Here is a 21,532-nt window from a genome sequence, read left to right on the forward strand (position 1 = left end):
AGCCATACGAGTCCCTCACACTGACACAATACGTGCAGTGCCGTATCCTCCTCTTCCTGTCAGAACCTACAGAGGCTCATCTGCCAGGACCATACGATGCACGTGTTTTCTGTAGCCTACAGTGGCCGGTTAATACAATTATCCTTATAACCCCACGGCCTAGTCGGACACACGAACCTTAGATGTTAACAATGTAAAAAAAACATATTTCAATTTTTAATAAAGCACAAGTCCTTAAGTGAGCTAGTTTCTAGGTCAAATGTTTGGGGAAAAAAAATATATAAAACTGAGACTGAAATTAGCAATATTCTACCTTTCTTTTGAAATATAGGCAAGTTTTAATTGAAAATTCTAGAATGTTTTTAAAAGTAAATTAGCTGTTATTTGGGATGCAACGGATTTATCTCGCTATGAACAAGATTGTAATTTAGTCTAACTGTTCACAGTTGTTTAATTAAAGAAAATAACATCCGAATAATGGCAGGCGCCATTGGAAACCCAAATACAGACTCATAAACTAGTAAGGAAGCGGACAAAAAAAAAAAAAAAATTACTAGTCGGGGCCGTTCAGTTTCTACAAGAGACGCAAGTATTTACTTGGAAGTGTGATCCGTTTTTAGAACACTAAATTAATAATTATTTCCTCGCCTTTTTCAGAATCTCGCCGTCCTTTAATCACACTATGTTCCTGTAAGTCTCAATTCCCATTTCTGGTTTTTCTTCTTCCACCATCTTTTTTTTTTGTAGTTATTAACAGGGCGACAATTCTCAGAACATTTTACCGTTTTTATTACCAGTTTTTTGTGCAAACCTTTCAAAGGAAGTAATTCTAAAAGACCTACGTTTTTCTTTTTGTGGTGGTAGAACTGCTTCTTTTTTTTTTTTAAACATGGAACTTTACAGTAGCAACTTCCGGCAATTTTAATGGTCTGTACATTGTCTCCTTCTAAGGAAGAGCTGTATTTGTTTCCTTAACTCCTTCGTTCTTACTTTAAAATGTCTTTCAGGAGCAAAAACGTTCTTTTTTAGCATAAGCCTCAACACTTTTTAGAATAAGCATTTCCTTAAGAGAAAACCTAATATTTAAAATTGAAGAAAACACAAAATTTTTTGAGTACTCACCTAATATTCCATCAATGGAATGATTTTTCCTAAGGTCAGTTTCATCTCTTCGGCCGCCGCGTAATAATCTTGAAATGGAACTAACTGATGGGGCTGAATTTTTATCGCAAATACCTTCCTGAAAGGAACAATATTATTTTTTTTAATGAAAATTAAATTTTAATGACATTTTTAAATTGAACATAATTTATTTTACATGAGATTAGATTAACGGAGCGGGACCTATGCCTCACGGCACCGCAGCCAAAAGAGGCTTATTGTACCATCCCCTTTTGGATCTAGTAGGCGAAACCACCCCTCTTAAGAAGGTTGAGGACTTTCCCTACTAGTTCTTTTTGCGCTACTATCTCCTTTGGGGTCTCAAAGAGCCAAAGATTTTAGTGGTTACCAGTGAGAGCCCTTTCTCCTCATCCTGACATATATTTTACAAGAAGTATTTGTGAAAATAGAGGAAAATTCTCCGTCATCACTTAAGATTCATCAATTCCACTCAGTGTTGGCCATCAACTCAAGAATAGAAACCGTTTTGGCAATCCTTTACCATTACCTATCTGACAATGACCGCTTATGGTATTTGTGAGAAAACTGTATTCTAAAAGCAATCATCGGCGGATAAAATAAACTTAAATAAAAATGGTTGGATATCGGTCGTTTTTTTTAGGATGGCCCACTAATAAAAACGAACGTATTTCATTGTTTTTTAAGGAACGTTTCGACAAGCTAGCCTGATATCTTCAGGGGATTATAAGAATTGTATAAAACACTAAGATTTGAATAATACGTTGTAATCAACAAAAAAAACAAAAACAAAATAACGTTTTAATGAGATCTTGAATTAGTTTACAGGAACTTGAAGATGCCTTCTAAATATTAACATTTTTTTTTTTTTTTTACACCAAAATGGCCGAAAGCCAACCTGTTTTTAAGAAGTAAGTTCAAAGGCCAACAATATTTACTTTCAAAAACTTCGTAACGATATTAAAAAAGAGACGCCATTAAAATAAAGATACAAACAAACAAATGGGTTCCAACTTTTTTGTTTTTGTCTTTTGTACTCAAGATGAGGAGTTATCGATTTCAAAATTTTCACAGTTAGAGTGAACAGTCAGAAAGGTTAATTCTTTTGAAAAAGTTGATTCATTTGTTACGATAATTGTAATCGATAGATTCAAAATCTTAAATTTTGTTAAAGTCTTACCTTAATTAGCCTATCTCTGATTTCCCAAGAGAAAATGCCAGGGCTGTCTCTTTTATACTGTTCAATGCGTCGTTCAACATCCGGTGTGGCCACTCTTGGTTTACTACCGCCTATAACGCCCGGCCTTATACTGCCAGTCTCTTGGTATCTGTTCAATATCTTCGAAACGCATCCATGCGATACTCTTAACTGGCGTGATATTACACAAGGTCGTACGCCGGCCGCTGCCATTTCCACAATCTTCAAACGTATATGGTTAGGTAATGGCCTTCCATTGATGAAGACACCGCCCAACTGGTTCACTCGGCCTTGTCCTGTAAAAGGAGTTCCTACTTGGTGAGTCACGCATCTGTCCATGTGTTACAATAATAAAGTAAAAACATGCTTAGTCAACTAATTTTTTAACTTAGAAGTGAGGTAAAGATTTAAATTTCTTTTTTTTATTTTTTTGCTTAGGTTTTTAATTATAAATCCCACATTACCAGATTCAGAGAATTGAGGAGGACTTGAATCTCTAGTTGCTGTCAAAGAATGTATTAAGTTATGATTTCAGTTTTAAAATACAGATTTCAAAGTAGTTAAAGAATCGGATAAATCGGTAAAGATGCTAGCTGTAGGAACTTTCAGAAGCTATCAAGTACTTTTGGTCGATAAAAACGGACAAACAAATACATTGTGATGCAGTAGAAGCATTGCTGCACGCAGAATTCGAACTGAGGATATTTGTTACTTGAAATCCACGCTTCAAAACCACCACACCAACACTAGTCTAATAAATTTTTATTTAAAATTATGCATTCGCTGGTTTTTTTGAAAAAGTTAGTGTAAAAGGCCTATAGACCAACTCATGGGATTCACAAACACATCTAATTGTTTTCAAAGCAGATTTTTTGAAAATTCTAAATTGTAAATCTGAATTATTACAATAGATTGTTATAAGTAGCGAAGAGATGAGAAAATAAATTAAAGTAAAAAAGTAAATTTTCATCGAAATAGCGAACGGTAGATTTCATATCGAAAATAAAAAAAACTGAAGAAGGACAACATCTCAAAAAGGAAATGTCTAGCAGAAGAGCTGAATGTGTCGGATAGGAATTTGATTAATATTATATGAATAAGGAAGTAAAAGACAAGATAGAAAAAAAAAAAAAAAAAAGTAAAAGACAAGATTTGATAACATGATATTGAAGTGTTAAAGGTAGAAGAACAAGATTGACTGTAGGAGAGGCAGAAGGGTTGAATCTTTGGTCTTGAGATGTGGCTATTGATGAGATGATGTTGTTGTTGTGGATGATGATGATGATGATGATGATGCGGGAAAGATCAGGGATATGTCCGGTGAAGATCGTGTACCTTTTGTGGGTAATTAGAGACTGAAGATTCCGACAGGCTTGCCTAGATCTGCCGTTTGTGATAGCCGCTACGCCGACGTACAACTCCCGACACCCAAGTATACATGCATATATTACATATATATATATATATATATATTCTCTTCGATGGATCACTTCACTAACACTTACCACACATGTGTTACCCACACATATTATCTCATTCTGATACTAACTCTGTCTGTGTGAATTTTTAAACTCTACTTTAGCCAAGTTCTTGCAGCGTCTTTAATTTAACAGTAAACTCCCTTAATTTCCTATCTATGTAAACATTGCTTTGAATAACACTCAGTTTTTCTGACCAGATCGGCAGAAAATTCAAAAATATTTTCCAGAAGATATAAATAATAACACAAAAATGGCTGAATTGCCAAGAATTCTCCACCAAATAAAAGAGATATGAAGCAATTGTTTGTCCCGGCTACAAATTAAGACCCGAACCCTGTACTAATCTAACGAAATAGAAGTAGCCTCACGTTTTTTTTAAGAACTGTTACATTGAAACTCTCATTGAAATAGTTTATAGTGCAGCTGATATTACAGAATCTAACGTAACTTTTCAAATCTACGAAACTTCTAATTTTCTTTTAGGGTGTACTCAAAGGAGAAGTCGAAACTTCAGGAGGTGATTCAGCAGCACAAATGCAACAAAAAATATTCTATCCACTTTGGCCCGATTCTCAATAGTGTTCAAGATATTTGCATTTTTAACTTTTCCGTCAATATTCGCGTTTTCTACAATTTTTGTGGTGATTTTAGGCACGGCACCTACCTATTGCATTTTATTACCACTGTGTTTCTATTGCTACTGTATTTTTTACTTCCATTTTATTAAATAATAATTGTCCAAAACTAAAATGGTTAATTTTCTTTTTGTTCCTTCTTCAAAAATTGGCATACGAGTAAATTAATAATTTGATAGTGAAAAGTCGGTTACGCAACATCCCAGTTTTCTGCATTTACACCCCTCTGTTCGGGGTAGGGTTTTATTAAAAACAAAAAAAATCCATATGGTCTTGAAGCTCAATAAATGCACAACTTTTTCTGTGATTGGGGAGACTCCTTGATTCATTAATCATTGAAAAAATGCAGTTGAAAATTTTGACAGAAATCATTGAGAACGAATTTTTTAGACATTAAAGTAAAAATTTCATTATTTATAAGAAACGTTTTGAGGCTCTGGGTTAAGCAGATTTATAGGAAATTTAATGCTCTTTCGATTGGAATAAGCAGATTTGTTGTAGGATAAATGATAGAAAAGTTACGGCTGTTTTTATGGTGAAAAACGCGAATATCAACGGAAAAGATAAAAATGCAAATATCTTGGTCACTATTGAGAATCGGGCCAAAGTGAATAGAATATTTTTTGTTGCATTTGAGCTGCTGAATCATTTCCAGAAGTTTCGACCTCTCCTCCGTGTACACCCTGTACATACCAAAATGTTATCCTAGAGGTTAAGGAAAACAATTTAAAAGAAACAATTAGAATACAACGGTAATTCTTTTACGAATTGACTGCCGAGTGTATGAGAAATGGTGCTTTTCTTGTTTATAGATATGTTAACCAGTGAGGAAGCAGCAGCGGAAAATCTTTTATGTATTATACTGTAACCAATCATCGAATTTTCCGACAATTAAACATCTCTATTTAAAGTGTTTTAAACGTCTCTCAAACGACTAATTTTTAATTTTCAATTTTAGAAAACTATTTTTTAAGATCTTAATCGTAGTTCTGGTCTGTAGAATTTGGTTGATTGTCCGATAATACTACGTATTCTAATACGTGGTGTTCATTCTATTACCGTGTTACAAGTGCTTCACATTTTGATTATTACGGACTCCTTTCTTGGCGGGGTGCCGACTACGATTTCCGCAAAGAGATTGAATAAAAGATAATTGCGGCTAATAGAAATCATTATGGCTTGATTAAATACTACAAATTTACAGAAAACAGAATGGTAAGAAAGTCACATCCTTTAAGGCCCTAGATTAGACCGGTTCTGACGTATGGCTAAGAAATAGGGCGATTGAGCAGAAGATTTCGAAAAATTTTACTATTATGAAGTGAGTAAAAATCGCAAAAGTAACCCATTGTAAGATTTCAGAATAATTTTACTGAAATTAGATTAGTTTTACTGGAAGAATGTTCAGAAATTGTAAATTAAATCAGTTCGTATTATCTTCTACGATTACTAATATCAATACTTAGTTATTTCGATTAATAATAATAATAATAATAATAAATAATAATATACATTTATTTCAAAAGATGTAGTACATAAAAAACCTTAAACAATGTACAAAAGGCATGGCTAACGCCGTCTGCCAGAGTTTGGTTACAAAATAAAACGAAAGAAAATACTTATGTGAAAATAAACTTGATGGCACAAAAAAATAAAAAATAATACAACAATAAAATAATAAAAACAAAAATAGAACACTGTGAGTGAAAATTAAAGTATATTTTGTTTTAAATCAAATTAATTGTAATTAAAAAGTAATATTTTTAAAATAAAAAAATTAATAATTAAATTCTCTAATGAGACTGTATCTATAGTTCCAGGCCTGCCTGGCAAAACCAATCAATTCACTGCAAACATGCTGATTCCCCAAAGCATCAATGACATATTGGGCATCTAAGAATTTCACACCGAGGCTCCTCAGTCGAAATTCCGAAAGGATTGGGCACTCGCAGAGGAAGTGATGCAAGTCCTCCCTGCTATTCAAATTGCACAACGCACATTTCTCTCTTTGGGCAGCTTTATCAATCCATGGCACATAGTTCAGATAAAGCATTTCACCTCTAATTTTAAACCACCACCTCAGACTTGACATGCCTAACTGGGTGGTAGAGCCAACTTTAAAGATCCCAAGCCGTCCTCTAGTCTCAAGCAGTGTCCTATAAAGAACAAAACGCTCGGATTTCAAAGCGCGGCCCACAGATTCGTCCAGAGAAGCCTCTTTCATCCTATGCAACAGTTCAGAAAAATTAGTTTCCCAACCCGACATGTTATCACGCGAAAATTCAAACCTGAGTGAGTACTTTTTGGCGAGGTTGGACCAATCTCTGAACCAAAATAGATTATTATTTACTATTACATCAGCAACAACTTTTGAGAGGCGGTTATCATTGGCAGACAAGATTTTGAAACAAAATTTAAAATGCAGGCGCAGAGTGTAAATGTAAACTGGATCTATTTCAGTTTCTATGTTTAAAATAAAAGCCGGTGCTGTTGAAGGGAGTGCGAACAATTTTTTTAGAAAATATCTTTGAAATCTTTCCAGTAACTCGAACCGCTGGTAGCCCCATACTTGAGCAGCGTAACAAGTTACTGAACGTAAAACACTGAAGTACACGCGATATTTGGAATTTAGAGGTACGTCATTCAAAGAAAAAAAATTGCTCCACAGTCTGTTGAGGCCAAGTTTTGCTGCTGAAACCCTATCCTTGAAATGGTGAATATAGGAATGGCGTGACGACAATGAAACACCAAGATATTTATAAGTGTTCGTTATTTCAATTGGGACCCCATTGAATTTCCATTTTTCCACGGAACTCAATCTGCCTCCCTTTCTAAAAACTACTATTTTGGTTTTGGCCAAATTTACATTTAAGCTCCATTGTTGGCAATATTTACCAAGAATATTTATGTTCCTCTGCAGACTAGTTGGGTTATCAGCGATAATTACCAAATCATCGGCATATAACAGGGAGTTGATCTTCATGTTACCAACTAAAACACCACCCTCGAACGCGGAAGGGAGATCGTCAATAAACAAAGAGAAGAGGAGAGGACTCAAAAGACAACCTTGCCGTACACCACAACCGACTGGGAAATAATCAGAAACACCATCTCTCCCTCGTACCGCCGAGCTTGAATGAGAGTAAAGATTCTTTAAAATGTTAATAAATTTGGATGAAATACCGAGATTGAAAAGTTTAAGAATTAACATATTATGATTCACAACATCGAAGGCCGCTTTAAAATCAACGAATAGACAGTATAGTTTTTGCCCACGATGAAGTTGCTTAATATTTATTAAATTAGTTAAAATGAACAGATTGTCATTAACAGAATAACCCCGTCTAAATCCGGTTTGATTTTCGCTCAAAAGGGAATTCTGTTTGATATAGGATTCCAAGCGCAAAAGGAGCAGACCTGTAAATATTTTTGCAATCGAATTTAGACAGGAAATTCCTCGATAATTAGATGTGTCATTTACGTCACCGCGTTTAAACAAAGGGAAAATAAGTGAAAGACCAAAAGATTGCGGAACCTCGCCTAAGTCATATAAATAATTAAAACAGTCCAGTAATTTGTCTTGAAAAATGGAGGGAGAATTTTTAAAGAATTCGTTAATAATCTGGTCGGGACCAGGAGCTTTATTATTTTTAGTATTTTTAATGACGTATTGTAGTTCAGCCATGGCAAAAGGAGCGTCCAATTCAGAATGAAAAATTTGAGGCTCAGCATAAAAGACGGAAACAGTTGGGCCTGGGTTAAGAAGGGATTTAAAATGGGTCACCCAATCCGCCATTTCTATTTGATTACCACAAACAAATTCTTTTTTTTTAAATCTATTAACCAGGCACCAAAATTGCTTGGAATCCTTTGCCGAGGTAAACTGGTCTACAAGCGAGGAATAATACTCTTTCTTTTTATTTACACACACTGACTTATAAACCTTATGTGCTGCGTGATATGCTGTTTTAACAATTAAGGAATTGGTATCGCGAAATAAGTTTAATAACTTAAGCACCCTTTCTCTAGCTTTTAAACAATGCCAATCAAACCACGGACTCTTTCGGATATTTTTAATCGAATAATTGGGATTTACCAGAACTGGAGAACATTTTTTTATTGAAGAGATAAACACGTTTAAATACTCCTGTGGATCAGAAGGAAAATCAATAATCCCAGAAATTAACTTTTCTAAATTTATTTTATATGATTCCAAATACTTATCAACCCAGATCAATTGAGTAAGAAGTGGTAAAGTTTGAGAAGAAGAACACGAAGAGGAAGTGTCAGGATCGATATTGAGGGAGAAGAAAACCGGAAAATGATAATCTGAGAATAATTCAGGAACAATTTTAAAATTTTCTATATATGGAATGCAAGAAAAAGAAACACAACAAAGGTCGATAACCGACGAAGCCGTATGTCTAACGAATGTAAATTCGCCCTCAACATCGCCATCAAAACGGCCATTTAAAATAATTAAGTCGTTATCATCGCACAGTTCCAAGAAATGGGAGCCATTACTGTTTAACATAGAATCTTTTGATTTTCTAATAAAATTGCATTTATCGTTAGAAATAAAGAGGTCATCCGGAAGAGCCTGCGAAGCGCCAACCCTCGCGTTAAAATCGCCAACTAGTATTTTATTGTCATAGGAACACTGCTCAAGAAAATCAGACAGCCTGGCAAACTCATCTAACCAGAAATTACAATTCAAATAGCAGGGAATGACTAATATTTCAGTATTCCCCCTTTTAACAACAATCGTGCTAACATTGTTTATATTGAGAAAATAAGCATATTTATTGTAAATGTTGATTTTAATACCATACAAGGCCCCACCAATGGCGCGACCAAACTTTGAGAATTTAATAGCAGAAACCCAGACAAGTTTATAATTTGGAAAAAATTTTGAATATAAAGCAAAATCATTTTCCATGACAAAAGTCTCCAAAAGAATGAATACTTCATATTTATTAAGAAAAGATAAAAACATATGATCATTTAACTTACTTTTTAAGCCAGCTAAATTAAGAGAGACAAAAGAAATAAATTTAAATAAAGGGCTCTTTTTTGTTAAATTAAGATTTTTTTGAAAAGGTACTCTGACAGACTTCTTACTCTCAGGAGTGATGCTGACCACCAGATAGGGCGAACCGATGAGCTGAGTTGGTACTAGGCTGAGTCGAAGTCCTGTTGAAATAATCTTTAGGCAAACTGTCGTTATGAAGGGCTGCCACAAACTCAGTGAGGTCATGACCCACTAAAGCATTCAACTTCTGGAGTGCGTATTCATTAGAAGCTATGACACCTACATGGTTGCACCATTGAAATCTCTGACCCTCAACAATCAGCGAGTCCGATTTCAGACTACATTTAACATGCGGATTCAGCCTCATAATCTGTTTGCGTAATAAAAGAAGTTTAACTCTTTTCCTCCTAGTTGTTTCAGGCAGGTCGCAGTGCACGACAAAACCAGAATTTTTTAATACTTTTGTAGAACTAAGCACCGCAAGTTTATCCTGTTGGCGAATAAAAGAAACCAGTAAAGGGTTGTTAGTAATAGTTGCAGGTCCGAGAGGAAAGGCGTGTATATTATCGATGTTAATATCGACTTTTAATACTTCATGACAAAAATCACCAACAAGCTGGGTACAACTTTTAACTCCACTTCTAGCAATGCCTCTGAAAATTAGATTATTATCACGAGATTTTATCTCCAATTTTTCAATTTGTCTCTCATTCATCAAATTTACAGTTTTAAGTAAATTCACTTCCTTTTTCAGTTGAGTATTTTCCTCCTTTAAAGAAGCAACAGTGGCCGTAATAGTCTGAAGGTCCTTTTTAAAACCTGCCGCTAACGAGGAAAATTTAGAGTCCAACAAAGTTGACAATGAGGTTGCAATTTTAGACTCAATTAAAATTGATAGAGAATCAATTGATTTTGAATCCAATTGAGTCAAAATAGGATTGGGTGAGAGGGGTTGCGATACGGTTCCAGTTAAAGAAGGTCGATTGGAGTCAGCCATGATAAATAAATCAGAAGAAACTTTTTTACTATCTCTATCCAAACCCTCTGGCGAACTTCTAGATCTCTTCAGAGTAATCACACTACTTTTTGAGATCGGAGTAGAATTGTTTGACATAGACAACTTGTAATTAATTTGTAGTAGCAAAAATAGCGTAGTGATATTCACAAAAAGTATTCAAACAGTATTTATCCACTGTCAAATTTATTTGTAGATTAAATGTTGCGAATTACAAGTTAATAAACTGTTACAATAATATTTACGTAGATAGCTCAGCTACACAAAAGAGTCCAGTTTACGTTTTTGTTTTACTATTGTTAATATTCTTTCAAAGTTTATAACAATAGTCCCCCACTCACCTTGACTATTGTACTCTACTGCCACCGAAACACTAACGGCCAAAATTTAAACTAAAATATTCAACTCTTCAACCACTGATATTTTCAAAACCGTTCGATGAAAAGTCTTGAAAATTCCACACAATGTTCAGAGCACTAAAATGTTTAAACACACAAAAAACCAGATTGAAAATCACAGTATAAACCACTTAAAAGATTCAATAAGACAGAGCCGATCTGACCACATCAAGTAACAGTACCAAAACTCTTATTTCGATTCATTTAAATTTGTTTGACCTTACAATGGATAAAAAGTTAAAAGGAGTTCGTTACCGATCGTAAACCCGATGGATTCGCTATGTTTATTGCATAAAACATTGAAGAGAGGTGTCCGAACGTCTGTATCCATCGAATTTTAGGGTAAGCGAATGTCCAGTAACAAATAATACTGGTAGACAAATGCATGAGTAGCAAATTACGAACTTTGAAGGAATTATAAACTCAGTAAAGTCAAGAAAGTACTAAATAAAGTCAAGAAATGATACTCTAAGTAATTATACTGTTCAAACGCAATTTTTTTATGGACCAAACGGGTTATGAGGTTTGAACTTGAAGCGTTCTCTTGTTTTACTAATGGTTACTCAAAAAATATACCAATAATTACACAGATGCCCTTACACCTCTTTATTTCAGTTCAATCTTAATTTCCAAACTTAAAACAACTTCAAAAATTTGATTGCATCATTGGTGGGGGAAAAAAAGAGTAAATAATAAAATTCGTGTAAAGTTTCATTATGAAACATTGAAAGAGTTCTTAAGACCCATTACCAGACCGGGCCCCACAACTTGCAGGCCACAAGTAGCGGTAAGTCTTCAAACAACTACCTCCTACTACCTTTAAATTGGATTTAACGCCTTTTAACCAACTTCAATGGAGTTAGAAGTGCATTCACCGGTAAACAATCATATAATAGGCGCACGTTCCTAAACAGACAAGAGAGCTGGCCAAGCGTGGATGCAGTCCAAACAGTCGGCTCTTTCTACAACTGATCCATCTACTAGCCAAACAAATTTAGAACAGAATTTCTTTCTATGTTAGGATTACTACTGTTTCGATTTGGTTTTCAGATGATTTTTTGCTAGGGTATTAATCAAAACAAATAAATATATTTTTTCTGCAACCATGTCGGGAAGTTCTCATTACTCAATTAAAATCAGCTGTCTAATGCCCAACTTCCCACACTAGTGGGGGGAAATTCCCATTAGTGTCACTTTCCGCACTAGTGAGTGGAAAAACTTTATTGTGCTTCCTTGATATAAGAAGTTTTGTTATTAACATAAATATTTTCTGTAAAACTTTAATAAGCTTATTTAACGTAACTAAATAATTAAAAAACGAATATTAAAAAATAAAATAAACATTGAAAGGAATATAGAAATAAAAATAATACTTTAATAAATAATTAGATATTTTTAATTATAACAGTTAAAAAGGTTATAGTGTTACCTTATAGAAATTTAAAATGGATTCTAGTGATTCCTGTTTAGAAAACACTCCTCCATCAATAAAAGAAACAGCAGAAAATGTAATAATTAATGTAAATACGTAAGTAATGTAAATAATTTTAATATAACAATAAATGTTTATAATAAATAAATTACTTTTTGTAGACTGTAAAAATGAAATTTTTAATTTTTTTAGTTAATAAATCTAATGGTTGCAGAAAAAATATAATATTTAACTCGAGTGTCAAGTATTTTCCTCACACTCGGCAATTTGCACTTGCACTCGCCTCGCCTCGCTCGCTCGTGCGTGCAAACCCTGCCTCGCGTGAGGAAAAGTACTACTTTCCACACTTGTTAAATAAATATATTTTAAGTAAATATTCTTATAGTTAGTATGTAAACTGAAGTTGCGTATGAATGTTAAATTTATTTGGCAGTCATATGCACTCTAAAAACATTTATTTTTTTATAGTTTCTGAAACGGACTTTAGTGTCTTCAATGTTTAAAAGTATTACTAAAAAATAACAACAAGTGCACTTAAATCTGAAACTTTTTTTTCAATAAAAAGAAAACTTAAAAATAACAACTTTTATAAAACTGTCCTACCGCAGTTTTAATGCATTTTGTATTGATATTATTATAATGAAGTCATTGGTCCAAATTTTATGCAATTTCTGCCAATAGATTGTCTTGAAATTTTTTAAAATGTTATTAACAACAAAAACAACTACCAATTACGTATGTGTCGTGGACGGAGGTGAACTAGCAAACATACTTTGCTGTAAATTTACTTTATTAACCTTTAAATAAAATCCAAGGCCTAAGACCGGGAATCGAACCCCAGTACCACAATACATATTAGCTTTACAGGACTCGCCTCTAACCGCTCGGCTACCGTGGCGCCTTCCAAAATAAACTATCCACACCACGTTCAGTATTATTCAGACTTAGCTCAAATTTAAGCAACTTAACTAATTTTTTTGAAGTTTTTTAATGTCTTATTTTATAACAGAGCTGAATTTTAAACACTGGGTCGCCATTATTTCATAATTATAGTTCAATAAACTGTGAAAAAAAGGTCGAAATTTCAGTCAAAATCGTCTGAAAAAAGTGTATTTTTAATGTCAAATAACAATTTACTAGAGCAGCGCTGGTTGTTACAGACTGGGTCGTCCTTATTTCTTATTGTAAGCGTAAAAATCACAGGAAAAAGGTAGAATGTCAACCTAGATTGACTGGAAAAGAGTGATTTCAATCTCCGATAACCATTTACTAGAGCAGCGCTGGATGTAGCAGACTGAGCCCTCTTTATTTCATGATTTATATTTCAATAAACACTTCAACTAGTATTTATTCTGGCCTAGATTGACAGATTCAACCAAATTTTGATTTGGTTAATAAGAAATGTTTTTTTCAAAAAGAAAATAAGAATTAATACTAATAATAGTTATTTATTTAACAAGTATGGAAAGTAGTACTTTTCCTCACGCGAGGCAGGGTTTGCACGCACGAGCGAGCGAAGCGAGGCGAGTTGCAAGTGCAAATTGCCGAGTGTGAGGAAAATACTTTACACTAGAGTTAAATATTATATTTTTTCTGCAACCATTTATTTATTTTAAATTTAAAATTTAAAATTTCATTTTTACAGTCTACAAAAAGTAATTTATTTATTATAAACATTTATTGTTATATTAAAATTATTTACATTACTTACGTATTCACATTACTTATTACATTTTCTGCTGTTTCTTTTATTGATGGAGGAGTGTTTTCTAAACAGGAATCACTAGAATCCATTTTAAATTTCTATAAGGTAACACTATAACCTTTTTAACTGTTATAATTAAAAATATCTAATCATTTATTAAAGTATTATTTTTATTTCTATATTCCTTTCAATTTTTATTTTATTTTTTAATATTCGTTTTTTAATTATTTAAATTATATAAATTTAAATAAGCTTATTAGAGTTTTACAGAAAATATTTATGTTAATAACAAAACTTCTTATATCAAGGAAGCACAATAAAGTTTTTCCACTCACTTGTGCGGAAAGTGACACTAATGGGAATTTCCCCCCACTAGTGTGGGAAGTTGGGCATTACACAGCTGATTTTAATTGAGTAATGAGAACTTCCCTACATGGTTGCAGAAAAAATATTTTTTTATATTTATTAAAACTAATAAAAGAAGATATTGCATCAAATTAAGGAAGAAAGTAGCATGATTATAATTTGAGATTGAATATTGTCATAATGTTTTACTAATACAGGTTTGATGTTAGTGCGAGTATGTGCAACGTTTTCTACACTAATAATAGGAAATATGTAATAATTTTTTCTTCATTTGTATGATTTTCTAAATGTTAATTTCGAAATAATAATAAACTAATATTTAACTTTATTTCATTTTTTTTAACTTGAAGTTTATCAGTGGAACGTAGAAGCGACATTTGAAACTAAAATGGAATACCCCAATTTAGACCTTTTCCCAATTTCATTCTGTTCGCTCAACTTTAAACATTTGCCAAAGGATGGAGCCGATTTCTCCTGATACAGCTGAAATAGCGGTAAATTTCATCCAACTAGAAATAACAATCAAATTCCATTGACCCTTAAAACAATCATGAAAGTTGTGCGAGAAAAGTTAAATAATTTGCTTCACCGGATAAAAAGATGAATACACCAAACAAACCAATATCTATAACGTTCAGTTTAAAAAAATAACTATACAATTTTTGTTCAAGGTTAAAACAGTCAAAAGTGCAAAATGGTTGGGCAAAAAAAAATTATCTTTTTTCTGAAATCGTAAAATGAATTTATTTTACCATCTTAGTTTATTATTATCATTAGTTTTTAGTTGTTTTTTTTGTAGTTTATTAAAAAGAATCTTTTGTTCTTTTAATACTTATTACGAGATAGTGTCATATTTTATGTTCTAAATTCTATTAAGCATGATGAGATCATGTTAAGTTGAATTTTTTCTAACCATGTGCGCTAAGAATGGAATTACTTTAGTTTTTTAAAGATTCATTTTTCTTTCTACTTTGCGATTTATTTTTTATATATATCTAACATATCATATACGAGTACAAACATATCTTTTTATTTTATTCACTTATACAAAGTACATTAACCCGTTGCCTCATACTTTTAATTTGATGATCGTGCTCAGAAACACACTTTTTTATTCGGTATCCAGCTAAATCATTTGGTTTATTCTTCTTTTGTCCAAATTTGTTAGTAACTTCCACTATTTCCGGATGATGATTTGTTGTTATGGACAGAACGTCCCCGTTTATCTCGCCATTTCGATACATAAATTTGATCTCGTCTACGCCATATATATTCGCCCTTTTTTAACTTCTTTGATGTTACTTCTTGAGGATTACCTTTTCTGTTAGGACGAAGCGTTCCGGTTGTGTGTGTTTTATGTTTTAGCAGCTCTTTTGATAGCTCGACACAGTTGTAAAAATTGTCCATAAAGAGATGATGTCCTTTTTTTCAAATATGGCTGCATTAACCGTAAAACAAGACTATTTGTTTTGGATGTTTTCTCTATGTTATATGATTTTCCTTCATAAATTTAGCACATATCCGTCCGGCGTATTAAGTTCAAATAGTTTTATGCCATATTTTACTCTTTTTTTAAATGTATCATTCAATAATTAACAAATGCATGCGTTAGTACACTTCGTACTAACGCTGTACTTTTTTTTATTAATTAAAATGTGCACGACGGTTATAGTCGTCGTTTGCCTACATTTCAACAAAGATCGGACGGCTATAGCCGTCATTTGCGGCAACGGGTTAAATAATAATTGTGTCGTATTGTTTATTTTATTTTATTTATTTATTTTGATGGCAGTTTCACAAATCCCAAAGATTATTACCAATTTCAGTAATAATTTTGTTTATTAATTTTACGCCAATGCTTTCGGTCCCAGGGACTAGATCATCTTCAGAGCTTGTACTTATTAACCATTATAATATTTTTGAATAACAAATGTAATAATAAAAAAGAATCACATATTTTATAAATCATCAAGGCCAGCCATTCTCTTCTTCTGCCTAGTTCTTTCATACCATCAATAATTTCTTGATGGTAAGTCTTTCTTTAGTTTTGCCAGAGTGCAAATTTGAAAGTGCATGTTTGGTTCAAAAAAAAAAAAAAAAATGCATGTTGCCGAAAATCTATTAGATCTGGATTGTTGCGAAAAAATTACAGTTATAAAGGAGGATTTGCTCTATATTTTAAAGAAAATTTGGGAATTTTATCTTTCATAGAAAAGGAGAAAAAAATTGTCAAAGTTGGGTGTTTTTCAACGTTACGCTTTTTCTGGTGCAGTTTTTGATGATCAACCCTTATACAACTTTCCTACCTCGACAGTTTTAATTCTACAAATACTCCTGACTCCTTAATCGAACTGGTAAGTGCCAGAATCTACAATTAATTTACACAATTGGTAGATTCTAGTTGCTTTTACTGGAAATATGAATAAATGCGACCTTTTCTACGCTTTAGAAGAATCCTATGAAGTTATAAGACGATGAGTATGGTCTCAAAGGAGGCTACTAGATTACTCTGAGTTAATCTCCTTTTAATCGAATACTAAACAGAGAAATATTAGCATACAACTCCTAAAAATAGCTGAACAACATATTATTAAGATGATGGATTTTCAAGTTTTAAACAGACATTTTCGCTTAAATTTTTCCTATTATGTGAAACCGGTATCTACCAGTTGTTCGTAACATTATTTTCTAAAAATAAAAAAGTCTAAAAAAAGAAAATTCAAGAAAATTAATAAAATAAGCAATAAAAACAAAAGTTATAAATCATGTTTTTTGTTCTGTTATCTTGAAGACTCTGCTGTTATTTGAACAGTTTGTGTTATAAGAAAAAATGAATATATGTTTTCAGTAATATGTAGTTGTTTTAAGCTAATAAAATTAAATTGTTTTACATTTAAAGATTACAGCATCCAACAGTTATAAAGAATAAGCAATTTCTTTGACTCTTTTCAATGTTATTCACTTTTTAAAGAAATGTTTAACATTAGCTTTGATTTTAATTTTTTGACAAGCGCTTTAAGCAATTTATGCGACGAGAGAGAAAAACAATTTTGTTCTTAATATTCTCAAATGCGAGTTACTACGAATGTACAGAATTTCGAGAAAATAAACTTTACTCGTGAGTCGAATTATTTGCTCTTAATAGTTGAAATTAACTCTATATTGTACAATAAAATAAAAAAGAGGTAATTTATTAATTTTAAGAATTTATTACTAGTTAAACATTAAATAATTTTCATGCATTTGGAAAATGTAAGTTCTGTCTAACCAAATCTCTTTTAACTAATTTTCGAGACTTTGTCTTTCAGGTCTGGGTGGCTTACAAAAGTATCTGATCCAGTGCACCGCTATAACTGAACTACAAATATAGGGTGTATACGGAGGAGTGGCCGAAACTTGGGGAGGTGATACAGCAGCTCAAATGCAACAAAAAATATTCTCTTCACTTTGGGCTGATTCTTAATAGTATCCAAGATATTTGCATTTTTATCTTTTCCGTCGATATTCGCGTTTTTCACCATAAAAACGGCCGTAACTTTTCTATTCTTTATCCTACAACAAATCTGCTTATTCCAAACGAAAGAGCATTAAATTTCCTATAAATCCACTTTGTACAAACCCTCAAAACGATTCTTATAACAATGAAATTTTTACTTGAATGTCTAAAAATTTCGTTCTCGATGATTTTTGTTAAAATTTTCGTCTGCATTTTTTCAATTATTAATGAATGAAGGAGTCACATAATTTCAGAAAAAGTTGCGCATTTATTGTGCTTCAAGATCATATGGATTTTTTTGGTTTTTAATAAAACCCTACCCCGAACAGAGGGGTGTAAATGCAGAAAACTGGGATTTTGCGAACTGACTTTTCATTACTAATTTACTCAAATGTCATGTTATTAGTGACAGTTCCCTTAAACCATGGTTGTCTAGGTAACTGATCTGCCATAGTTTTATAGAATCTACCTTTATCACCATTATTGTAATCTGTCTGCCATTTTTGTAGTGCTGCTTTTGCAATTATACCCTTGATATCGGTGTGTGGTAATTTATAATTAGCCATTTCCCCCACTATTGGTGGCTTCCTTTGCAAGTGTATCAACAATTTCATTCTCTTTTATACCACAATGACCCCTTACCCACAAGAAATTAATGCAGACTCCCTTCTCTTTAAAAATGGCAATAGTTTCTACAATCTCTGCGATAATGTGATTCATTCCTGTAGACTGGTTGTGTATATGTGATAATTTACACAACGCACTCTGGCTGTCACTAATAATGGTATATTTTTTCGAAAACGACAACGAATAAATATATTTTAAAGCCGTTAAAATAGCAATTAGCTCCGCTGTATAGATGGACGCCTCATCTTCTAATTTAATTATCGTAAAATAGTTCCGAACCGGATCATACACAGCACTTCCGACTTTATTATTGATTTTGGACCCATCTGTAAATAAACGATATGAGCCCGGATAATGGGAAGAAATGTAATCTTTGAAGGCCGCGGTTCTCATCTTTTCCGGTACCTTTATCAAGTCGAAGGAAGTGTTAACACTTAATTCGCTCAATAAATGTTCGTATTTTAAGTTGTACACATCTAACTTATTATTAGAATATACCTTATCTCTAAAGGTAGAGATTCTAATAAAACTTTCTGTGTAAATGGGGCCTTTCTTTTTTGTCCAATATTTTGTCCAATAGTGAGGACTTCGGTATTTAATTGGCTTATTTGTATCGCACAAATATTCATTACAATAATTCTATTTAATTGTGATCATATTATTTTAAAGTTCACAATAAATCACATCGCATCTAAAATTAAACATGAAAACTAATGTAGATTTGTAACTCTTTTATTTGAAGCTATAAATCACCAATAAGGTTGGATGTTACCACACCGTATTTCTGTGGGTCTATAATTGTAATTTATATTAAAAACGAGAAACATGAAATTTAATATTTTTTTCATAATATATATGGTTCTATGTGACTGCTTTTTTTGTAGCGTATTAATATGGTGCTACATTGCAGTTAAATATGGTTTCTTCAGAACCATACTTGGAGATGGTGTTACGAATTTATTTTCTTTTCTTCTGAAGTTATTTGAATTTATTTATTTATTTTTAAAAATAAATTAAGGCTGACGTTATGTGTTCTGATGATATAGAATAGAGTTAAAATTTATCTTATTGCGCTTTGTATTAAATATTTTTTAAATTGTGATTACATTGCGTCAAAAATAATGGAAGTTTATTCTTATTGTGGAACTATACTAAGTTTAAGATAAGTAATTAAAAAAATTCATTATTTCTTTTGTATATACAGGGTGTTCATTTTAAGACTGCTCAAATGCATTTCATGCTTAAATGGTTAATCTGAGCGAAAAATGATAGAGGAAAAATTTGTTGCCCGTCACCTCTAGTTTCAGAATATGTGACTTGATTTTAGATTCCTGCCCGCATACGCGGCTGACGCGCGACCAAAAGTAAGGGTTCGCAGTTGACTCCCATTTTCATATACACAGTTTTAGAGAGTATAAAAAGTTATGAAAGAAACCGGAAACCGCAATTTGATATCTTCAAAATTAAAGGTGCTAGGCCATTTCAAAATCTGGTATTTTCTAATCATATTTCAATTTTTTAACTTGTTATCAAAGAGAAAGAAGAGCACGTGATAGGTCATTTTTATGTATTTTTTCACCCCCTTTCTACTAAAAATATTGCCAAGGCAGTAAAGCTAGTATTTTTCTTAATATCGGGAAATAAGTCGTTTTCCGAATGATTTTTCTAAGATAAATCAAATGTTAAGAGCTTTAGATGTTCTCAAGCATACACAAAATGGCTAAAAATTAATTTTACATCTGTTACAAACAAGAAGGTTTAATAATTATTTGGTAATTTTGGGAGAGTTGCGTTTAATTACCAAAAAAAGTGGAAACCTCCTGCCACATATTTAAGTGATCAATATCTTTCATGTAAAGGATCAAACTTATTTCTTAATTTATCAAATAATGCACTTTACTCAACTTGTGAAGCATGTACTGTGCCTTCAAAGGCTCTTTTAGTCTTCTCCTCTGCTCGCAAGCCAGGTTAGCCAGGAGGTTATCAACTGTTCTCTGTATCTGAGGAGGCACCTTTGAAGGCACAGTACATGCTTCACAAGTTGAGTAAAGTGCATTATTTGATAAATTAAGTATTAAGTTTGATCCTTTACATGAAAGATATTGATCACTTAAATATGTGGCAGGAGGTTTCCACTTTTTTTGGTAATTAAACGCAACTCTCCCAAAATTGCCAAATAATTATTAAACCTTCTTGTTTGTAACAGATGTAAAATTAATTTTTAGCCATTTTGTGTATGCTTGAGAACATCTAAAGCTCTTAAACATTCACTCGGAAAACGACTTATTTCCCGATATTAAGAAAAATACTAGCTTTACTGCCTTGGCAATATTTTTAATAGAAAGGGGATGAAAAAATACATAAAAATGACCTATCGCGTGCTCTTCTTTCTCTTTGATAACAAGTTAAAAAATTGAAATATGATTAGAAAATACCAGATTTTGAAATGGCCTAGCACCTTTAATTTTGAAGATATCTAATTGCGGTTTCCGGTTGCTTTCATAACTTTTTATACTCTTTAAAACTGTGTATATGAAAATAGGGGCCAACTGCGAACCCTTACTTTTGGTCGCGCGTCAGCCGCATATGCGGGCAGGTATCTAAAATCAAGTCACATATTCTGAAACTAGAGGTGACGGGCAACAAATTTTTCCTCTACCATTTTTCGCTCAGATTAATCGTTTAAGCATTAAATGCATTTGAGCCGTCTTAAAATGAACACCCTGTATATAAAACATATCGTACATCAGGCAAAGTGTGGTTAGAGAGTAAACTGCAACTACATGATGCGAAAGCGGCCCGATGCATAATGCATAACGCAACCGTACGGACAGAGGAAAAGGGAAATAAGCCAGTGCTGCCATTCTCGGGAATTTTAGTGATTGGAATTATCTAAGATAGGAGATTACGAGGCCAACGCCGTTTTAGACGTCGTGGAGGATTATCAGGATGGATTATGGAGGAAAGATTTCGAGCTTTTGTGTTTAGGATGGCAGTTAAAGGTTTC

At 32.8% G+C, this 21,532-nt stretch overlaps 1 protein-coding gene across 6 annotated transcripts in view; it reads right to left on the reverse strand.

Moving 5' to 3' along the window:
* gsb (paired box protein gooseberry) overlaps nt 1-21,532 on the reverse strand; it is a 101,523-nt gene that overhangs the window by 45,476 nt on the left and 34,515 nt on the right. For 3 of the 6 annotated variants that reach the window (XM_074136759.1, XM_074136762.1, XM_074136760.1), the window contains exons 2-3: nt 2,321-2,634; nt 1,123-1,240 (exon numbers count right to left, since the gene is read on the reverse strand). In XM_074136759.1, coding sequence (XP_073992860.1) covers nt 1,123-1,240; nt 2,321-2,634 — 432 coding nt within the window. Of the gene's footprint in view, nt 1-1,122; nt 1,241-2,320; nt 2,650-21,532 lie in introns of all 6 variants that reach the window. The other 3 variants (XM_074136757.1, XM_074136761.1, XM_074136758.1) reach the window with 1 other exon arrangement.

Source organism: Rhodnius prolixus, unplaced genomic scaffold (assembly GCF_049639745.1).
Source record: "Rhodnius prolixus isolate KJV_2025 unplaced genomic scaffold, Rpr scaffold_5, whole genome shotgun sequence".
In the NCBI taxonomy this organism is placed as follows: domain Eukaryota; kingdom Metazoa; phylum Arthropoda; class Insecta; order Hemiptera; family Reduviidae; genus Rhodnius; species Rhodnius prolixus.